Here is a 22851-nt window from a genome sequence, read left to right as displayed (position 1 = left end):
GAAAGCACCAGAATGACTAAATATTTACACCTGAAGAAGTTTGAGACCCATTATGAATATGTTCCTTATCTTGAGACAACAAATGCTTTTTACTTAAATGCTGCTCTACGCTAGATACTGTGTCAGATATGCAGGATACAAACATAAGTAAAACTCAGGGCACAAAAGTGTTTCCCAACTGTTTTTATTTATTTTTTTTTAATAAGATCCTTTTTTAACATTTTTTTTCCCCTCTCCCCTAAGTCTCTTGTTTTGGGTGTTTTTTATCTGAAATTGTATTAAATTGGTTTTCCCATTTAAAAAATAAATTGATGTTAGCATAGTGTTTAGCATGAGACAGCCTTTAGTGAGTCGATATAATTTTTAGCCCAAACAGTCTTATCTAGAATAAAAGTATAATTCCCTTTAGGTGATTTTTTATTTTATTTTGTTTTTAATTGAAAGTGCCTCCTGAATTCCCTTTATTACTCTCCTTAGGCTTGAATATCTCATGTCGTCCCTGAATGAGATACCCTTTTCAGGCTTAATTAACATTCTGCTTCTATAACACTTCTACTAAATAAAGCCTTTTTGCCCCTTTTCTGTCTCCATTTATTAATATATTAAGTTAGATGATTAAAATTGAACTATTTTATCCTAGAAAGCCACCTCTGGTACTGTGTAAAGATGGAAGGATTGAGATTCCTTTAGGTCACAGTTAAACGTCTGTGTCCTTAGAAAACATCTGTATTTGAAAATCAAAGTAACGTGGTTGTTGTGTAGATCACTAAACAGGCTATGGCAAGAGTATAGTCTGTTTTTGTAGTATTGGAGAACTTGAATTCTGTTTTGAGTAGGAAGTCTTGTTTTTTTTAGATTTTATTGGGGAAGGGGAACAGGACTTTATTGGGGAACAGTGTGTACTTCCAGGACTTTTTTCCAAGTCAAGTTGTCCTTTCCGTCTTAGTTGTGGAGGGTGCAGCTCCCTTGCGGGAGTTGAACCGGCAACCTTGTGGTTGAGAGGACACGATCCAACCAACTGAGCCATCCGGGGGCTCAGCGGCAGCTCAGCTCAAGGTGCCGTGTTCAATCATAGTTGCAGGGGGCACAGCCCACCATCCCTTGCGGGAATCGAGGAGTCGAACTGGCAACCTTGTGGTTGAGAGCCCACTGGCCCATGTGGGAATTGAACCGGCAGCCTTCGGAGTTAGGAGCACGGAGTTCTAACCGCCTGAGCCACCGTGCTGCCCGCCCCCCCTCTTTTTTAACATAGAAACTCTGTAGGGAATAATTAATGTGCTTGGTTTCCAGTTAGTGTTTCCTGAGAGGTAGCATATGTCATGTTACAATTCCTAAGAAAAAATATATAAATAATGCTAAAAAGTAATCATTGTTTTATGCTACTGAAGACTGAATTTCAGGAGAAATTTGCAAAAGTGAAGCTTTGATTTGGAAATAGATGTACCTTTTTTTACTCAATAAGTGTTTCTCAAAGTTGTATGTAATCACCATTTTAATAAATAAAATTATATTTGAATGCACTAATATAGCTTACTATAGAGACCTATTTTGGATAGTTTGGCAAATCAAAATAGTCACCATCCTAATTTTCTATTATTCTTGATTTTCACATATGTATTTGAGTTGCTTAAAGTAAGAAATAAATAGATTTAAAGGTGTCAGGTCAGAATCTTGGCCTTTATCAGTTTAATTGCCTTTTGGAAGTAGATTTTGTGACTTTTTGGTGGGTTTTATATTTGATGCTTTTGCTTCTGCTTTATTAGGGTTAGTCTTTAAAAACAATTTTAGACATCTTTAAAAGATGACTTTAGACATTTTAAAGCTTTTGAACCATATATGCATTGGCTCCAACAATGTTCTGTTTTTCCCCCCCTCATGCCAGAAGTTTAAATTGGTAAGATTATTTTTCTTAATTATAGATAATTCATAGGGTGTAGGACTTTGTTTTGATCACTGCCATATGCCCAATGCCTTCCAACAGTGCCTGGTATGTAGTAGCAACTCAATAAGTATTTGTAGTACATATTTGTTGTTGAATGAATCTCAGTAAGGGGAAAGGCAGCAGAGATAAATTGTGTTCTTACATCTGTTGACTGTCTGAACAGTGTTTAATGACTTTGGAAGCTTCTTTTCGAATTTAATTCTCTAGGAAGTCACGTGCCTTCTGTTTCTGAAGTGTGGCTGATTACCAGATTTTGGTTGTCCTTCAGTATTTTTTCCCCCAATTGTTCTATTCCTAGATTTTGTCTCTTTAAAAATAGCATTTCCCAAAAACAGATATTTTCTCACAATCCAGTTCTTTGGACCAATTTTGTAGGTTGATGATCCTTAACTGTTTTAAAATCAAAAGTGATTTATGAGGGATTGTTCTCAGAAACAGGGTGGCTATAAGCAATCCATGGATTTTTGTATTTGGCCTTATTCTCTTTTCAGTTATGATAAGTTATAATGTCATCATATTTTAGTAAGAGGTATATATGTGAACATTTTAGCTTTTTTTCTTTTTTGGTCATTACAGAAGTAAAACTGCCTTTTCAAATATAGAAAGCACAATTCTAGTTGGTCAGTGAAACATTTAAAAGTTTTTTCCTCTTCAAAAACTTTATTGAGGTAAAATTGACATACAACAAAAAGTTGTTAATTTAATGGATTTTAAGAAACATTTGACCCCTTTAAAAGAAACCAAGAAATAGTTAAATTTATTTTTAAAAGTTCAGTTTTCTAGAGAGTATCATTAGCAAATATTCTGTTGGTACCTAACTTTTGGAAATTCATCACTGTAAATTGTTACTCAAGGGTTCCACAGTCGTGGTCTTTATGACAGGATTTATGATTGATCACAACTTAATAAATTGATGGGAATTTTTTTCTTTTTTAATGCTGCAACCTCTTCCTGTATATACTGTTCTGTGTCTTTGCCCACTGGGATTTTTCCCTTGGTCTGGAACTTCTTTACTAATGGAAAGAAATTACTACTTGGCCTGGGCAGTAATGTCACCTTCAAACTGTTTTTAAAGCCAAACTGTTTTTTTTCTGTGAGTTACCTCTAAGTAGACTAACTGTAAACATGACAACCCTTTTGATGCCACTTTTTCTGGAGTTCCTGGTCTCTTTCAAAGCTTGGCTTTGTTGTGTGCAGAACGAAAGATGTCCATGGGCCTGGGAAGACTTCATTAAAAGAAAACAAAGTTCTAAAAAAGCTAATTCAGAAGTTTTATTCATTCATAACAGAACTCAAGTGCACATAGTTTTCCAAGCACTGAAGATCTAAGGTTATTTTCCAGACCTTTTATGGGTTATATTTTTTTTAGTAAGGTCTTGATGACTCCCCTTCTGCCCCTCAAATCTTCTTAGAGTGAAGCAAATAAACTTGATCATTGTCCAGTTGATCTGACTGTCTTGGATGTTATTTCTTTAAGGAAAAGTCCCCGCTACGGCCCTAAATGCCTATTTACCAGAAGGTGTTGTTAAATGGGAGATTGGAAGCTAGAGCTAGTTCTCTCACTTTAAACTAATACCTTCCCCTACCCCCTGCATTATTAAAAAGGAGGTTGTTCGTGTTTTCAAGTAGCGGTACAAAAATCTCACACCCTGGTCCGTCCAGTATGAAAATAACTGCTGGAGCAGAAACTGTCCTTTCTCTGTCCCCAGCTGAAATCGGGGGAGGGACAAAGCCCAATTGTTACTTTACCCCATCCTGTCTGCCTGCTAGAAGGCCTGTTTCCTACCCTAATGGTTTCTGCCTAACAAATGGTGTTTCTTTTTTACAGCATTATGATCCTGGACTTGTTGTGGTGATGGTAAACTTAGCAGTGGTAATTTTTTATTTTCAGACTGAATTACTCCTTTTGTCATCAGTGCACCAATATGTTAGGCTTACTTTCTCTGTTGTAGCCTTCATCCTTCTGCTTGGTCTTTTTCATTTTCCTTTCCTTTCCTTATGCAACTTGTCTGATCCTTGTTCATTAAAGGGTAATGTTAAGAAGGGATGTATCTATTTGTGTTAGAACTGCCAAAAAAAATCAGTTAAAACATTAAATTCTAATACTGTCAAAAACTTGATTTCCCCACAATGTAATGGGCACTAGCACTTGCTACTGCAATTTATAAATAAATTAAAACAAACTTTGACTGCCTTAGAAGGCAAAAGTACTAATGCAGAGTTTATAAACAGGGGTTTACAGAAGTAATGAATTTGTACCAAAACTTTCTTGATTCTTGCATAACAAATTCAGACAGACCAAAAAAGAACCAAAAAAAAAAAAAAGTAAATTCCGTTGTCATTTTTTTCCAATTCTTTCATTGGACCATTTGTTTTTACCAGTAAATCCCTGATTGAGACGTTATGAAAGTGATATTGCACCTAGGAAGTCATTTTTATAACCTGTCTTAATTTGGTCCTTTTGCTAAAGATTGCAGTCACTGCTTATTTATTATACCATTGGGCATAAGGTAGTAATTCATTTCCATTTTAACTGGCAGTCTTTGATAGTATCTGAGAGAAGGCTGTATTTTAGAACTTGTTTCCTTTTTCTGGCATGAGATGTTCTTTATTTACTTAAACATTTTTTTCACTATGATAATTATTCCTAATTATCTCCTTATTTATTGTTTAAAAAATCATGGGATATTAGTGATAAGTATTAATAGTTAAACTTCTGAATTTGATTTTCATTATTTTTTAAAGATAAAAAGTAATCCCACAAATGCAGAGAAACTGAATACAAATGGTTGCTGGTCACTTTGAAAACAGTTTCTTCTTTTTTCGCCAGGACCAAACCTAGTCATGATCATGGCATTTATTATTTATTTTTTTTAATTTGGTTTCGACAACACTTCACATTTAGCCTGACAAAACTCAACTTTTAGCCCAAAGGTATAATATATATGTGTGTATAACAAAAACAAAAAACAAAAAAGCAATTGTTTACACCAGCCTGAGTGAAATGATGAGGGAAGTAAACATTGTGTTTTTTCACTAAAGGTGTACAACGGATAAGGTAAGTCCTCTTTTCAGTGGGCTTACATCACAATAAACAGCGCAAGTTGTGATGTAAAACAGCTGTGGTAGTAAAGTGCTTGTCTGCCCCATTTTGCTTTGTTTGGCTGGTTATGAGTGGATTAAATATACATTTTTAAAAATCTCCAGCATAGATTGATTAGTTTAAAGTCAATTTTCTTCGCAACTAGTCCTTTTCACAGCTTACCGATTGTCATAGCCAGTATTAAATCCACTCTGGAAAATGGGATCTGAGGGCACCAGTTCAAAAGAACTATTCTTTGTTCCTAAGGGCAATAACTGTTGCTTTTTATTTGAATTTTTCATAGCCCCGTTTAACTGTAAAGTATCTTTTAAAAAAACAAAAACATATTAAACATACTGAGTTGCAATTACAGGGTTTTCCTGTATCATGTTTGAAACTGCTTTTTTGACTTAAGCATGTCAGTAGAGATATTTATTACCAGTTTTAAAAGTGTGTGTGGGAGGATGTCAGTGGACAGTAAGTGTGAACTGATTCTTGATGAAAAGTTATTTTAAACCTCCTGGTGCCATTGCTTAGAAGTGCTTTGCATTACTTACTTAATTTTGCCATAGTAATCTGGAATTATCCTCAACTGGAAGGTCAATCAAAGTGGTTAGTCGGGCTTAAACTAGAAGAGGTAGGTTTGGTTGTAAGCTGTGAGAATGGCTTGTGTTTGGTTCACTGTAGCTTTCTGGTCTCTGCACTCCAAGGCAAGATCTCTAACCACCCAAACCCAATGTGTAAAGTGAGTTGTTGGCTTAGCTTTGCATCTTACCTTGATTATGTGTTCCTGTTACAGGGAGAACAGATCCCATTCCAATTGTTGTCAAGTATGATGTCATGGGCATGGGTCGCATGGAAATGGAGGTAAATTGATCTCCTTAGCTCACTTGTTTTATCAGATATTTAAAATGGATATTAAATCCAGATTTAGATGCCGATGCAAGAATACATTTATTAGATAGAAAGTAATTTTAATATTTTTCTTTGGAAATTTTACATTTATTTTACATTTTTATTTAGTGCTGCCTTTCAAGTGGGTAGGTGGCAAATAATAAGCCTCTTTTAAAGAAGTTGAGTGCTCTGCCCAGGGTTGTGCCACAAGGCAAGTTCAGACTTACACCCAGACCCTGGTGGTCCTTTCAGTAGCTGGGTACAGCTGTCGTGTGTGGTATCTTCTTTTCATTGCCTAAAATCTTTTCTCCCTTTACTCCTAATTCTTTAACAATGAACATTGAGTTCAAGTCTGTTATCAAAAAATGTGCCTGTTGGGAAGCACCAATGTGAAAGGATTAATGAATTATTTTGCATGCTATTTTCTCTGTGGGGTGACAATAAAGCAAGAAGTTGCTGAGCAAAATACAGTTTTTTATTTTCATACAATACTGTAGTTGTGCAAATGACTTTTTTTAATAGCTAATTTGGGGTACTTTAGTAATTAAGACTAATTATATCTATTTTTGTTAAGCTCGATTATGCCGAAGATGCTACCGAACGGCGCCGTGTCCTAGAAGTGGAGAAAGAAGACACAGAAGAATTGAGACAGAAGTACAAGGTACTTAATTGAAGCCTTTCTTGCATGTGGGGTACTCACCCTGAAACAGAGAATCATTTTTGGTGAAAAGGATCTCTGTCTCTGTTAATGACTACATTTGTTTGACATTTGGTGGTGATTAGTAGTAGATCTCAACTTTCCATTACTTTTCCTATTTATTACCTCTAAAAACTATAGAGATAATACCCACTTTATAAGCCCGCTGGGAAGATTGCATTAGTGTTTGAAAACAATGCCTGGTACATAGTAGGTAGTAATAGCAGTAAAAATTACTAATTTAAGATTCCTTTGAGAGCTTGATAAGCTATTGATAAGCCTTTTTTTGTTTTTAAGATTTTATTGGGGTAGGGGAACAGGACTTTATTGGGGAACAGTGTGTACTTCTGGGACTTTTCCAAGTCAAATTGTTGTCCCCCCAATCTTAGTTATGGAGGGCGCAGCCCAGCTCCAGGTCCAGTTGCCGCTGCCAGTTGTAGGGGTCGCAGTCTACCATCCCCTGCGGGAGTCAAACCGGCAACCTTGCAGTTGAGAGGACGCGCTCCAACCAACTGAGCCATCCGGGAGTTCAGTGGTATCTCAGCTTAAGGTGCTGTGTTCACTCTTAGTTGCAGGGGGCGCAGCCCACCATCCCTTGCAGGAGTCGAGGAGTCGAAACGACAGCCTTGTGGCTGAGAGCCCGTGCTCCAACCAACTGAGCCATCTGGCCACCTGGGAGCTGAGCGGCAGCTCATTGACTTCACTCTAGTTGCAGAGGGCACAGCTCATTGGCCGATGTGGGAATCGAACTGGCAGCCCTGCTGCCCAGAGCCGGCGCTCCAACCGAGCCACCCATCCACCCCAGCTTTTTTTTTTTTTTTTGGATAAGCCTTTTTTAATGGCTGAGGTGTTTTAGAGGACCTGAGTATTTTCCTTTTTAAGGGCTTAGTTCTAGAAACAGCAGCTTAGAACATGGTACGATTTAGCTTTCAAAAAGACTGACCAGGGAACATGTTTTTCAAGATTCAATCTGTACCATAAAATAGGTAAATTTGAAAATGAGAAACAGGCTTAGCTAAGATTATCATATAGAAACTAATTTGGTCATGATACTTAAAAGTGGGAAGAGCGAAAAGGGATTTATTTTTTAAAATCTGTTCTACCAAACTAGATAAAGCTGACAGAACTAAAAGGAGAAATATTACAGCCATCGCAATAGTGGGAGATTTTAGTATACCTCTCATAGTATGTGATAGAAGAAGTAGAGGAAATATATTGGCAAGGATATTTTGGAAGATTTAAACAACACAATTAAGAAATTTCACCTAATGGTTATATAGAACTATGCACCCAATCACTTTGAAAATAAAAAATTTCAAACATATATGGAGCATTTGTTTAAACAAAAGTTGTTACTATGTCCTTGTGTTATAAATAAAGTACCAACAAATTTCAAAGAACTGAAATCAAGTTATCAAGCCACAAAGCAATCAATAAAAAGATAATAGAAAATTCCCTATGTTTGGAAATTATGAAATACATTTTTACATAACCTATCAATAAAAGAAGATACCACAATAGTAATTGGAACATATTTTGGACTGAATGATTAAAAACACCACATATCAAAACTTGTAGGATAAGCTAAAGCAATATGATTTTTGATAGCAAATACATATCCTTAATGGTTATGTTAGAAAAAAAGAATGGCAGGAGATGAATGAAGTAAAAATTCCTCTCAGGAAGTTAGAAAGAGAATAGCAAAATAAACCCAAAGAATGTAAGGGAAAGAATAATAAAGATAAGAACAGAAATGAATGAAACAGCGAACAAACATGCAACACAGCCAAGTGTTCTAGTGATATTAAGAAAGAAGATAGAAAATCAATATCAATAATGAAAGAAGAGGACATCATTTCAGATGCAACAGGCAGTAAAATATAACTTTATTCCATTGAAAGTAAAAATTAGATTTAAGTGGGCAAATTCCTAAAAAATATAACTGAAAATGAAATTGGTATTTAAAACAATAATAAATAAAAATAATTCCAGTAAGCCAGGTTGATTCCTCTGATCTTTATAGTAACTGACCATTTTACCCAGAGGTGGGTCAGAAAGAAACAAAAAGTGAAAAGTAGGCTCAGGCCCCAAAGTGTATATTTTGATCTCTCCTGTAGCTCTTATACCCTTACCCAGTAGAGACAGTGAGGCCTAGGGCAGTGACAAGAGACAGATAAAAACTGATCAGTCTGGCACGCTTGCTGGTTTGCACAATACCTCTCACAACTCTGTATGTCATTGGTTGGTGAACAGATCGCTACAGAGGCCTCAACTAAATCTTTTAACTTTTTAAACTGCTGTCAGGGAGATGTGCAGCATGAAATACCCAATGTCTGAGCTCATTAAAAAAAAAAGAAGAAGAAACGTCAGTAACCCTATAACTATTATATAAATTGAATCTGTGGTAAAAAAATAAAAATAAAAACTTTCCATAAAGCCCAATAACTTCATTGAGTTCTGTTAAAATTCATAAAAGAAAGAACTTTAGTCCTAACTAGCAATTTCTAATCTTCCAGAGAATCGAAAATGAATAAAAACTCATTTAATGAGAAACTAGTACCACCTTGATGGTGAATCCTGATATGGATAGTATGAGAAGGATAATTATATGATACTCTGATTTATAATACAGATGCACATCTTAAACACTAACAAACACCAGGACCAGTTTAGACTATATGACCAAGTTATCTCAGGAATGCAAGATGGCTTTAATGTTAGAAATCAATTTATAGTCAGCCACATTAAGAGATTAAAGGAAAAAATATGATCATCTCAATAGATGCAAAAAATAAAGGCATTATGTAAAATTCAGCATTCATTCATGATGAAAAGTCTTGTCCAACTTGATAAAGAAAGGACTTTCCTTAACCAGATAGACTGCCTGCAAAAACCATGTAGGAGACATCACGTTTAAAATATTGAAAAGTTGAAAGTTCTCCTTTTGAGATGAGACATAACAAGGATGTCTGTTGTCCTTGTTTCTATTAAATGTTGTGCTGGAGTTCCTAAGCAGCATAGTAAGGTAGACAGGCAGAAACAAGCAAATAAATAAAGATGTAAGAGATAAAAGGAAGAGACAAAACTGTAGGTATTATATACATAGATATCTAAAAGAATATACAGATGAATTATACAAATTAATAACAGTTTAACAGGATTTTAGATACAAAATCATGAAATGTGTGTATCTATACAGTTATATCAACAAGAGTTAGAAAAAGAAGATTACAAAAATGTCACCATTTGCAATAGTAAAACTACATATGAAGCACTAAGGAATGGATCTAATGAGATGTGTAAGACTTAGGGCAAAGATTCTAAAACATTGAGGGCCATTGAAGAACAATGAATAAAAAGTGAGATTTTTAATAATTTGTTCATGAATTAGAAGAGTCAGTATTATAAAGAAATCTGCTTTCCCCAAATTTTTCTGTATATTCAATGCAATCAAGTCAAAATCCCAATAGGATTTTGTATTTGACAAGCTGATTGCAAAATTTATATGGAAGTGTAACGGTCCAAGAATAGTCAAAGCAGTCTCAAAGTATAAGATAGAAAGACTTGCTCTACCAGCTATCAAAATTTATTATAAAGCTATGGTAATTAAGACAATGTGATATTGACTCAAGGGTAGACCAGTGGAACAAAAAAGAGAGCCCAGACACAGACCCTTACATATCTGACCACTTGATAAGATAAAGATGGTCTACCAGCTATCAAAATTTATTATAAAGCTATGGTAATTAAGATAATGTGATATTGACTCAAGGGTAGACCAGTGGAACAAAAAAGAGAGCCCAGACACAGACCCTTACATATCTGACCACTTGATAAGATAAAGATGGTATTGCAGGAAAGAGGGAAAGAATGAACTTTTCAATAAAAGGTTCTGAGACAATTGGTTACTCATATGGGAAATAATAGATGTGCACCCCCTACCTCATACCATACAATAATCTATTGCAGACAAAAATATAATCCAGCCTATATATCCATATATATCTATGTCTATATCTATCTCACATTCAGAGAAGAAAACAGACCACAGAATTAGTGGCTTAAAATATAAAATAAACCGAACTTGTCACATAAAATACAAAAAATTAACTCATTAAAACATTTTTTCATATTGTAACACAAAGCAAAACCCAACTCCATGATGATTATCCAATTCAAAATTACCTTTATAACTTAACAAAATTACCTTTGTTCTCTGTTTCTTTTAGGGAGAATCTGTTTTTATACTATAAGCAATGAAAAGTTAACTTGTTTCCTCTTTTTACTCCCTCCCTTTCATTTCATCTACCACCTAATAATAAACTTAATTTGTAGCATACATTCAATTAAATATGGTTATATAATACTTACATTACTTGGTTTCCCATTTTGAATAAAGTTCTTTTTACTTCTATTACAGATGCAGCAATAGGCAAACTCTAATTTCCATTTACTTATCTCTGTCCACCCTATTATATTAGTTGTATTTTTTCTATATGTTCCATTTGTTTCAAACTGTTTGTTGTATTGCTTGAATGAGCTATATATGTCCTTGCTAATTTTTTTTGTTTGCTTGAACTATCAGTTACTGAGAGAGGATTGTTAACTTCCCACTGCTGGTGTTTTTTTCCCATTTTTCCATGTAGCTTTGGCATTTTTCTTTATATATTTTGAAGCTACTTACAACTTTACAATTGTTAGTGGATTGAACCTATTACTATGAAGTGATTTTTTGTTTGTTTGTTTGTTTGGAGGAGGAGCCTTAAAGTTTCTTTCGTCTGATACTCAATATTGATAGCTTTATTTTGGTTAGTATTTTTTGTGGTATAGCTTTTTACAGCCTTCTTTCAGCTATTCTGTGTGCGTATGTTATAGAAAGCTTTGTGGGTATCAGACTATCTAGTCTTCCAGTCTCTTTTTTTCCCAGTCTCTCTTAATTAGAGTTTTTTTAAAGATTTTATTGGGGAAGGGGAACAGGATTTTATTGGGGAACAGTGTGTACTTCCAGGACTCTTTTCCATGTCAAGTTGTTGTCCTTTCAGTCTTAGTTATGGAGGGCGCATGTCAACTCCAGGTCCAGTTGCTGTTGCTAGTTGCAGGGGGCACAGCCCACTATCCCTTGCGGGAGTCGAACCAGCAACCTTGTGATTGAGAGGATGCGCTCCAACCAACTGAGCCATCCAGGAGCTCAGCGGCAGCTTAGCTCAAGGTGCCGTGTTCAATCTTAATTGCAGGGGCGGAGCCCACCATCCCTTGCAGGACTTGAATTGAACATGGCAACCTTGTGGTTGAGAGCCCACTGGCCCATGTGGGAATCTAACCAGCAGCCTTTGGAGTTAGGAGCATGGAGCTCTGACCACCTGAGCCACCAGGCCAGCCCCCTTAATTGGGGTTTTTAATCTAAGTATGGTTAATGTCATTTCTGATATATTTGGATTTAAATCTGCCATCTTATTTTGTCCTCTTTTCTTGTCCCCACCCCCACCCCGGCTATTTTCCTCTATTTCTGCATTTGTTTGTACTGATTTCTTTATTCTTTTCCCTCTCCATTAAACCGGGAATAATATACCCTTTCTATTATTTTAGTAGTTACCCTAGAAATTACAATGTACGTGCTTATATTTTACTCTACCTTCTTCATGGATAATATAATATCTCAGAGTATTTTAATCCCGTTTTAACTCTCTTCTCTTCCACTAATAATAAATCAGTTAAAAAACTACTTATTCCCATTATATTTTCCATATATATCAATATCTTCTATGTTTAATCAGTAAAGAAGAAAGAACAGATGGTGTGGGTGGAATGAGTTCAATTTGGAGCATCTGAAGTTTGTGATGCTTAATATACATCCAATAAAGATAACCACCAAAATATTCAAATCTGGAATATAAGAAGGGAATTGGTCTCAGCAAGAGATTGGGAAATGTCTAGCATATTGTTGATTTTAAAGTCACAGGAATGTATTAAATCACCCAGGGAGAAAGGAAAAGTACAATATCAGATATGAACAATTCTTTCAGTGAGCTTATCAGCAGAGTAGACACAGTGAAGGTGGAATCAGTAAATTTGAAGACAAGTCAGTATAAATTATCCAAACTGAAATTAAAAGAAAAATGGAAAGAAAAAAAACGAAACAAAGTATCCAAGATCCATGGGATAATATCAAACAGTTTAATACAATGCTACCAAAGTACTAATAGAAATGGGGTGGATTTTTCTTTTTTAGAGGGACATAAAATAATCAGTGACATTTAAACAGTAGATGAAATACAGGGTTTCAACTGGTCTCAGGCAGATAGTGCCCTTAAGAAGAAGCAAACTTCTCTCAACTTAGGCTTCAGAGCACTCCTAGATAACCCCTGCCAAAAAAACATAGGAGATTATGGTTTTATCACAAACCCAACCAAGAAACTAGACAAGATGGCCAGAGCTAGCAGGAGAGGAAAAAAAGGGCAGAGTCAGACCCCTTAAGATTAAGATATTGGAATTGGATACAGCATATAAAAGAAGCATATTTAATATATTTAAAGAAATAAAAAGGATTGAGATTATGAGTAAAGGGCAAGAGACCAGATAAAGACTCAATGAGAGGATTTAATATATTACACAAGACTGAATATTAAATTATAACACATCTGAAGAAATATCCACAATACAACAAAAAGTGGAGAGGGGGAGTGCAAGAAAAAAAGGGAGAGAAATGGAAACTGTGAGAGAAGATAAGAGTTAGATGATAAAGAATGAGAAGCTCTAATATGTGTCCAGGCAGAGTTCCAGATAGAAAAAGAAGAGGGTATTAGGGTATAGGCAGGGTTCAAAGGGAAGATTCCAGAAATGATAAAAGGCACAATTCACAGAGTCGGGAAGCCTAATGAGTCTCAAGCAAGATTTAAAAATAAAAATAAAAATAAAATCTACACATAGACACATTCTGGTAAAACTATAATACCAAAGATAAAGACATAATCTTCAAAGAACTGTTGCAGTAATAAAGAAGTCAGAATACAATGTCAGTTCTACTAGAATGTAATGGAATCTTGAATGTGCTCAAAGCAAACAACCATCAACCTAGAATTTTACACCCAGCAAAATAATCTTAAGACTAAATATAAAAATGGATTAATTTTTAGATAAAAAAATTAGTTTGCCACCGAAAGACTCACCTAAAAGAAATTTCAAAGAAAGGACGGTAGGAGGATAGAGTGTGATTTCCATCGAAAGGCCTGAGATGCAATAAGGAATTTCTTATGATCCATATATAATTAAGTTACATGTGTTTTTAATCCAGTCTTCTGATCTATTTTGGAAAAGTAAAGCTAAATCTATATATAAACACTATAAAAACAATATTTTGTAGAATGAAGTAAAAACCAAGATATTATAGAATTAAAATATACTTCTGCAGTCACCATTGCTAGAAGATGGATTCTGCTTGGTACTTGCTGCTTCATATACTGCTTGCTTTTCGATCAAAGTCTCATGTAGATGCACCTGACAGGAGTAGAGTAAATTACATTCTGCACCCTAGTTTTAAGGGAGGTTGGGAAAGTGAGTTTTCTGATTTCTGTCTTGGGGAAATCAGCACTGATAAGAATATCAGCCAGACAATACAAAACTGCCCAGGATGCTTAGAGAAAATTATTGTGAAGGATTCAATAGGGCAAAAATCACAAGGTGCTATATATATTCACTTTTCAGTTTTAATAAATTTATCCAAAATAGTTCAATACTAGCATTCCACAAATACAGCAACCTTTTCTTGCTTACTGATTAAGTAGTTCATGTGAGAAATGGTAGAGAGATTGTAGATAGAGCTGCTTTGAAAGTGTATCCAAAAGATACAACACTAAATAGAAGAAAGGCCGGTTTTAGAAGCTTTCGAAATGACACTTCTCTTTATGTCTGTTAACCAAAAGGAGCTACTCATTGTGAGAGTAATGCATCTACTCTGCTGTAAAAGGCTAGCAAGTACATAAATCATTTATCATTTCTTTTCCCTTCTCATTCTCTTGTGCTACCTATAGCAAATGAATGCACTCAACTGTCTTTTGATGTCTAGTTTTTAAGTGGAACAGCTGAGGCATATTGGACCACCTCTTTGGGTCAGTCCCATAGTTTTGAGCCAAAACCTCATTAAGACTAGTGGCTGACCAACGTATTTGTGTTGGCATTTCAAAATTAACAGTGCAGCTTATTTGGAAAATAATCTCATAATATTTAACTCTACAACTGGCCACAATCTCAAGTAATCTGTTTATGTTAAAGTCTAAAAAATTGAATATTAATATAGTTACTCCAGCTTTCTTTCAACTTTCTAAGTCCTCATGTTTTAGGGGTATCTCTTGTAATCAGAATGGGTTTTCTTTCTCTTAACAGTTTTTTAGTACATTTACATTTCTTGTAATTACTTACAAATCTGTTTGTCATCTTTTTACTTCCTATTTTCCTGTGTCTTACTGTCTTTTCTTGCATTTATAAAATCGAATTTTTCTTATTTCCCCTTTACTACTTCTATTCTTCTAATAATTACCCTTGGGATTTTAATACAAATTATGCTTAATTTGACAAAATCTAATTGTTAACTCCATCTCAATCAGTAGAAGGACTCTAGAACATATGTTTAATATCATAACCACACATACACACACCTGAAACAAAAGTTTTACAAGACAATATTTACCCTGATGTGAATTATACTCTATATTTTTCTATTTTTTTCTTCTTTATGCCTAATTACAATCTGCTTAATGCCATGACCTACTAGTGGGTCACAATCTATGATTTCAAAATACTGCTATAAGAAGGTCTTTTTTTAATGAATCCATTAGTCTGCCTAATTTTTTTATAGTGTTTTGTTTGTTGATTGTTGTAATTTCATTTTTTACATTTTATAGTTATTTTATATTCTGTAACAGACTATTCCACTATCTGAGTCTTAGGGGTCTATATCTATTTCTTATTTCCTGTGATTCTAGCTTGTGATAGATTTATTTTCTTTTGTGTGTATACTAATCTTTGATTCTAACACATATTTTGTTAATCTAGGAAAATTTTTAGGGCCAAAATTGAGGATGTTTTCGAGAGTATTTTTGATTCCCTCTGCCAAGACCCAGAGATCCTGGGATCTCTCCAGTCCACTCCCAGGTTCTTTTGCTTATTAAATGAGGCTTCTCAAATTTAGCTCCCCCACCTTACTCAAACCCCAAGCTCCAGTGGTACCCACATGTCCTAAGTAGAACCCTTGCTTATCACACTCTGATTTCAGTTTCGGATCATAGTTGATTTTGTTTGTCTTGTTTTTATCCCTTTGCCCCTCTTGGGGATTTACTTTTCCTCCTATGGTTCCTGCAATACAATAAAAATTATGTTTCAGGTATCTGGTTGGTTGGGTTTTTTTAAGCCAGGGGGGTAACAGTAGGGGACACCAAAGTATCTAGTCCACCATACTGCGAAAAGGGAAAATAAAATTAAACTTTGGAATGTTTGTTTATTTGAAGACAATTGTTAGTACAATTGCACACAGATTCCCTCACCAAATTGCCACTTAACGTTTCACCCAACTTTTACTGGTACCACTAAATTTTATGAAAAGCCCTTTTTTCTCTGTTCAGGTAAGACTATTTCTTTACAACATTCACTTAAAATTCTACCAAGTTCATTTTTTTGTTTGTATTTCTTACAGGATTATGTTGACAAAGAGAAGGCAATTGCCAAAGCATTGGAAGACCTCAGAGCCAACTTTTACTGTGAACTCTGTGATAAGCAGTATCAGAAACATCAGGAATTTGACAACCATATCAACTCTTACGATCATGCACACAAGCAGGTGAGGAATAGTTATTTGCTAACAAAGAAAAAGGTACTTCATTTGTTATAACTATTGAATATTATGGGTGAACCCAAAAAGAAACTTGATGACTGGTTTCTTGTATCTGCCAGTCTTTATCTGAGGTCATCTGACTTACTTGATTTTTGTCCAGTGACACAAGCCCTGACATAGACATCCCCCTTCCAGTATTTTATGTAGAGAGAAGAATTGTGAGCTTTATAAATCTTGCATAAAGTTTTTGGTTTTCAGTGGTTTCTAAATTTGTATTTGGCTTCGTAATTCAACTGAGGATCACCGGGAGCTTTGTTTTTCTTTCCTCCCCTTTTTCCCCTGAACATGTTCAACTTTAAATAGTTACCTTAGACTGGTCATTTCGTCTTTTGTATAGAAGAATTCATACTTTATTGGCTAGTCTTCCTATCAGTAAGTCATTTTGTTATATGGTATACCTTGAAAGGTAGATAAATTTTGAGAAGGATGATAAAATCAGATGCTATCTTAACTTGAACAAAAAACTGATGCTGCATGTTGAAGAGCTTGCTTAAAAATGAATTACACATCCTTCGAAATCTCTTTTTCTTTCATTGATTTAGAGAAGAAACTTGTGCCTAACTAGTTACTGGCATAAATAAGGCAGCAATAACTCCCCTGAGGGATTGTAGAGGAAGGAAATTAATCTTTAAATCTATAGAACAGTTCTGGCTTACTAAAGAATTTTGAGCCATTTGACCTTGGGTGACTAGCAGAACTTGTTAGGTCTTTGGGGGTTACAAGTTGTATTTGTTAAATTTGTAAGATTTATGAGCATTGCTGGAATGCTCTCTTAAGCTGGACCTGTTGAACCAACTTTTTTTTTAACCTTTCCTTCATCTTTCAACCAACCAGAAGATTTCAGAGCACAGGTAAAAGGCAGGCTTTGACTAAGCTTTACCTTTTATTAGCACAGGGATCATTTTTAAGATGGTTGTGGTATTATACTTTATGCAACAATCTCTTCCACATTTAACCACACACCTAACCAATTAAAGATTCTTCCACTATTTAAGACAGCTTTTCAACTTTTTATACATCTTTGGACATTGTTTTAATATATTGTCAGCTCTGCTTGATTTGAAGAAGAGAAATTAAGAGAGCATACATGTGGACAAGATACATTGTCCATTACCTTAGTCCTTTAAAGAATCTGTCCATTACCTTAGTCCTTTAAAGAATCATCTGTCAAGAAAGAAGAATGCAACAGTGAATATTTAGTGGAATTATTTAGTAACTTCCAGCTTTTCAGTGTATATATAATTCAAATTTTCAGGTTACCTTTTATGGAATTAACAAAGACATTTAGCATCTAAGTGTATATGTACCTTTTGGGGTTCTTGAGAATTTCTTCAATTAAGCACTGTTTGTGATTAGTTAAAAAAGATTCTAGAAGAAACCTTAGGCACAAAAAGAACATTTAGAAAGGTTACAGTTTCAGTTGGTGAGAAGTCTCTTGCATAAAGTTTCAATTAGTAAAGAAGAAATGAGGAAAAGTGTAATTCGAGCTTGAATAATATATATACTTTTTAAGGGGGAAAAAAATCTACCAAAGCAAAACAGATTTACAAATTAAATACAGAACTAACAGACTTCACGTTGACAACATTAATAAGATGGATGATAATGTTTTAGTGATGTTGCTTTCAACCTGAGAGTAGTAGAAATTGTTACAGCTCTGCTTCATTTGAATTTGATATGTTTATTATTCTCCTGTGCACTCTGGTTTGGCTCACTTCTCTCACCACTTTTACTATTGCAGTGGTTCTCCACCTGGGGAGATTTTGTCCCCCAGAGAATACTTAGCAATGTCTGGAGAGATTTTTGATTATCACAACTAAGGGGATGGTGCTACCAGCATCTAGTGGGTGGAGGCCAAGGGTGCTGCTCAGCATCCTACAGTGCACAGGACAGCTCCTCGCAAAATACAATTACCTGGCCCAAAATGGCAGTCAGTTGGGCTTAGGCTGAAAAAACCCTGTTCTATTAGGACTACTGAAACTTTCAGATATATATGGTATTGTGATATCATTTGGCCTTTGCTGGGTACAAACAAATCCCTATCATTTTAACTCCCCAGTTACGTTGTAAACATTTTGTAAAGTGCTTATCTAGATGATCCGAAATATTCATTTATTATTCTTCTTTAGATTATCATCAAAATGAAAATTCAAAATTAAGGATTTCTTACAGAGAACTCGTGGACTACCTTACCCATTAATAGAGAATGTGTCAGTGATCTGGGCAAAAATCTTTAGCTAGTATATTAATGAATGCATATTAGCTTATTTTTTCACCTTGATCAAAAGCCTGTCTTAGGTATTAAGGAACAGATGTAGGATGAGTTTGTCATTTTGTTTGTTTTTGGTGAAGTGTTCTCTCTTCTCTATTTGGTTGAAGCATAGGCCTTTTCATCTTTCTTTATACTGCTCTCTTAATGCAAATGGTAGAATCTTGAAACAATGCTATAAATATATAAACAAAAAAATGCACAGAACTAATTTTTTTTATAGTTCTACTCTTCCCTGCACTTAGAATTTCTAAGGGGCCTTTAATTGACCGTGGTACAACACAGCTAAATAACCCCTAAGAGGAGGTAGGTCCTATTGTTCATTCCTGTTTGATGGACATGAACTTACCATACAAATGGACCTACCATTTTCCAAATTTATGCTCTAAAATCATAAAGACACCGTGTCTTGTCTTCCAGGAAGGCACACAGGATTATTATGAATCTGAGATAATAGGTAAGTACATTCAATCCTATGTTAGTAATCCCTAGTTTGCATCTTCCATCAAATTTTCGCCATTAAAATTTTCCAGAGAGGTAGTAATCTATTATGTTAGTGGTAAACTACTAGTATAGGTAGGATTCTGAACATGCCCTAATCCTCATTAAGCACAAATAATCTCTCAGAAAGGGGCTACATGGTCACCCTCATTTGTGGTGAATTTTTTTTCCCCTCTCAGTATTCACTAGTTTTTCCTCAAATTTTCTAGGATATTTTGTGGAGAAAGTCATTAATACACAAATATTAAGACCCAGCTTGATCTTCAAAGATGAGAAAGCTAATTAGACATTTTGCCTCTTTTCAGCAGTTTTAACCCTCATTTTAAAGTGATAATTTCAATACATTTTAAGATTTTCAAGAATATGCCTTTCCATTCTTCAAGAGATAATCCAATGATTCCTTCTTATATTGTAAGTTCTGATAATTCCCCAGTGCTCAATGAACATAGTCTCCATCTTCCGCTTTTGTTGACTTAGTTATAAATTAAAGTTGACTTTGAAACTAAACATTTTTCCATCTCTACTTCCCTGCCTCTTTGTTTTGAATATCTTTTTAAAAAACATGTCTGCTAATTGATCTGACAATGGAAACCATTTTCTTTAGCTTTTCAGAGTGCCTAAATTTCAAACTCCAAACTTCAGACTGCCTAAATTTCAAACTCTCTTTCCCAGAGGTAAATTTGTGGCAGCACAATAATAGTCAGTGCCTTATTTTAGCATACTGTTTTGTTTTGTTTTTCTTTCTTGGTGCCTTGTTACCTCTTCAGGATTCTTCCAATCTTAGTCTCTTTTATTTGTGCCACTAAGGCCTCCTCACCAGCCTCTAGTACATAAACCAGAGATCACAAATTGTCCCGCACATATATTTGTCTGGCCTTTGTGGTGTTAGTTTTTTCCCCTTTAATTTTTGTTGGTTCCCAGTTTTCAAAATAAGGAGATTTTATGTAAGTCAGACTTTGGCTTATCTTGAAAAATTGAAATATCTGAAAACATTAGGCCTACATTGCAACGTAACAATTGGCTAAAGCTGAATAGTTGCTATCTCTTTAGAGAGGCATGCTTGCACTCACTCTCCAATTAGCTGTGGTTTCCACTTCATCTTTTTTCTTACACAGGCCTATGTGACTCATTATGTTACCTGCCAAATTTCTTCCAAACATTTGAGTGTTTTTTTGGGGGGGTGAGGGTGGGGGAAGGTGAACAGGGCTTTTATTGGGGAACAGTGTGTACTTCCAGGACTTTTTCCAAGTCAAGTTGTTGTCCTTTCAATCTTAGTTGTTGGGGGGCGCAGCTCAGCTCCAGGCCCAGTTGCCATTGGCACAGCCCACCATCCCTTGTGGGAGTCGAACTTGCAACCTTGTGGTTGAGAGCCCTGCACTCCAGCGAACCGAGCCATCTGTCACTGGCCCATGTGGGAATTCAAACCAGCTGCCTGCAGCGTTAGGAGCATGGAGCTCCAACCACCTGAGCCACCAGGCCGGCCCCAGACATTTGAATTTGTGACCCAGGGTATACCTTTCCTTCTTGTCCGCCCAGGCTCCCTCCCAAAGGTTCTGATTGACACTGGGAGAGTAGCACATTGAAAAACTGCCTTAGCACTGGGTCTAGCTTCCTTGCAGTTTGAAAACCATCTGTGGTAGTCTGATCCAAATATCAAAATCTGGTACTGTAAAGCAGCTTTGAAAAATTACTTTTAACTTGTAGAAAGAATTGATAGCTCAGTCAGAGAAAATAATGCTTTCAGCCTGCCTCTTGTTTCTGCTAAAATAGCTTCAGTATGAAAACACCTGTACTTTTATACATTTTTTTAAAAGACATTTAATACCAAGCTCTGTTTCAGCTGTAAAAGTAGTAGTTTTCTGAGCTTTAAATAGCTGAACTAAAACGATTTAAGCCTGTAACAACCATCAGTGACTTCTCTATTTTAAATTACACAGAATACAATCTATTACTACCTGATTTAGTTAACTTTGTCTAAACTGTTACAATTACTTTTTGATAGCATTCCTTACTTTTAGTTGGCTATTTCAGTACCCAGTAATATATAGTACCAAGGAACGAACGTTTAGAGTTTTTCTCATTACTCAAGTGAAAGTACAAGTTCTGAATTTACCTATTTTCTAAGAAATTCCGTAGTGGTAGAAGGCATAATCACGTACAGATTTCATTCAAGTTTGGAGTGGTCACTTTCTACTTGAAGTTTCAATGTTTACTGGTTGGATTTTTGCCTCTAAAGAGATTTTACTACTTTTGATAGATTCTCTGTATACTTGGCACATAATGGCATCAGGACAATAAGCACATCAAAACCAATTAGACATCCGGCAAGCCACTGCAGATTTGAAGAAATGTGAACTGGGTTCCTTTTTCAGTGCTACTTTGATATTCAGTGGGGCAAACAAGTAAATTTAAAAAGGTGAGAGAAGATATTTCTAGAGCTAAAATAAAAAGAAAATGACCCTTCTAAGAAGCAGGACCACTAAGATGAGATACCAATGAAGATATTTCATAGATACTCTGTATTTTGGGTCTTTATAGAAAGTTTATCCTTAGAAAACCATAAGTTATTGTAAAGATGGGAAATAGGTTAGGAAAATCATAAAGTACTTACGAATTCCAAAGTTTTATAAAAGTTGACTTAAACAGCATAATTCACCTCTGAAGAGATTATGCTTTGAAAAGCAAAGCAGTTGTGAAGAGAGGAACACATCTCAAAACTTGAGCATATTGTAGTTTTATTTTAATAATTTGTAGTAGGGAGGTGAAAGTTTTAGGTTCGGTAATACTCTGTACTGCTGTGGATGTCATTTTCTTTGGGACTGCTTTGCTTTATAAGATAATTAACTTCCTTTGTCCAGTTTTCAAAAAATTGAGCAAGTTTAGAGGCTTTTTACCTGCTAAATCTTACATACCATCTTTGCTGTTGTTGGGAATAGATTCTAACATCCAGCTCTCACAATCTAATTAACCTTGGAAAACTCTGTTTCTGTTTCGGGAAACTGCTTTTGTGAGCAGGGGTAACCCTAAACAGACCTTTTGGGAGCTAAGGTTACTGGTAAACCCTGTATTCTCTTATGTATTTCTAACTCTGTTCTTCATCTTGGAACATAATCCAGATTTGGATAAAAATCACTTTATGTTCTGTAATTTTCCACTTGTTTTCTACTCCTGTACAGTAAGTCCTCATTTAACATTGTCAGTAGATTCTTGGAAACTGCGACTGTAAGTAAAATGATGTACAACAAACCCAATTTTACCACAGGTTAATTAATATAAATAAGCTCAGTTCCTATAGTATAGTTCTGGTCACAGAAACATCACCAAATTTCTAAACAAAGACCCAGACACTTTTAATATTAAACATTGAAATGTGAGCTATACATACATCTAAGAAACATTAGTAAATCACAATAGCATATCATTTCACATCCACTAGGATGGCTAAAATTAAAAAGAAGCCACATTAACAGGTGACTAGAGAGCCTATCCTGGCAGCTCATGGAGCCAGGCTGGACACACTGGGCAGGATGCCTTTGCATTGCAGGGCGCAGCTGCACTCAGTCAGACTGGGACAATGTAGACA

The 22851-nt window shown here is 35.3% G+C and overlaps 1 protein-coding gene across 6 annotated transcripts in view; it reads left to right on the top strand.

Moving 5' to 3' along the window:
• GPATCH8 (G-patch domain containing 8) overlaps positions 1-22851 on the top strand; it is a 78420-nt gene that overhangs the window by 40018 nt on the left and 15551 nt on the right. For 3 of the 6 annotated variants that reach the window (XM_033089185.1, XM_033089189.1, XM_033089190.1), the window contains 4 exons: positions 3771-3815; positions 5824-5891; positions 6493-6579; positions 16301-16444. In XM_033089185.1, the coding sequence (XP_032945076.1) occupies positions 5865-5891; positions 6493-6579; positions 16301-16444 (258 nt within the window). In that variant the 5' untranslated portion in view covers positions 3771-3815; positions 5824-5864. The remainder of the gene's footprint in view (positions 1-3770; positions 3816-5823; positions 5892-6492; positions 6580-16300; positions 16445-22851) is intronic. The other 3 variants (XM_033089184.1, XM_033089187.1, XM_033089188.1) reach the window with 1 other exon arrangement.

This window comes from Rhinolophus ferrumequinum, chromosome 21 (genome assembly GCF_004115265.2).
Source record: "Rhinolophus ferrumequinum isolate MPI-CBG mRhiFer1 chromosome 21, mRhiFer1_v1.p, whole genome shotgun sequence".
In the NCBI taxonomy this organism is placed as follows: Eukaryota; Metazoa; Chordata; class Mammalia; order Chiroptera; family Rhinolophidae; genus Rhinolophus; species Rhinolophus ferrumequinum.
This window is presented reverse-complemented; position numbering and strand designations above follow the sequence as displayed.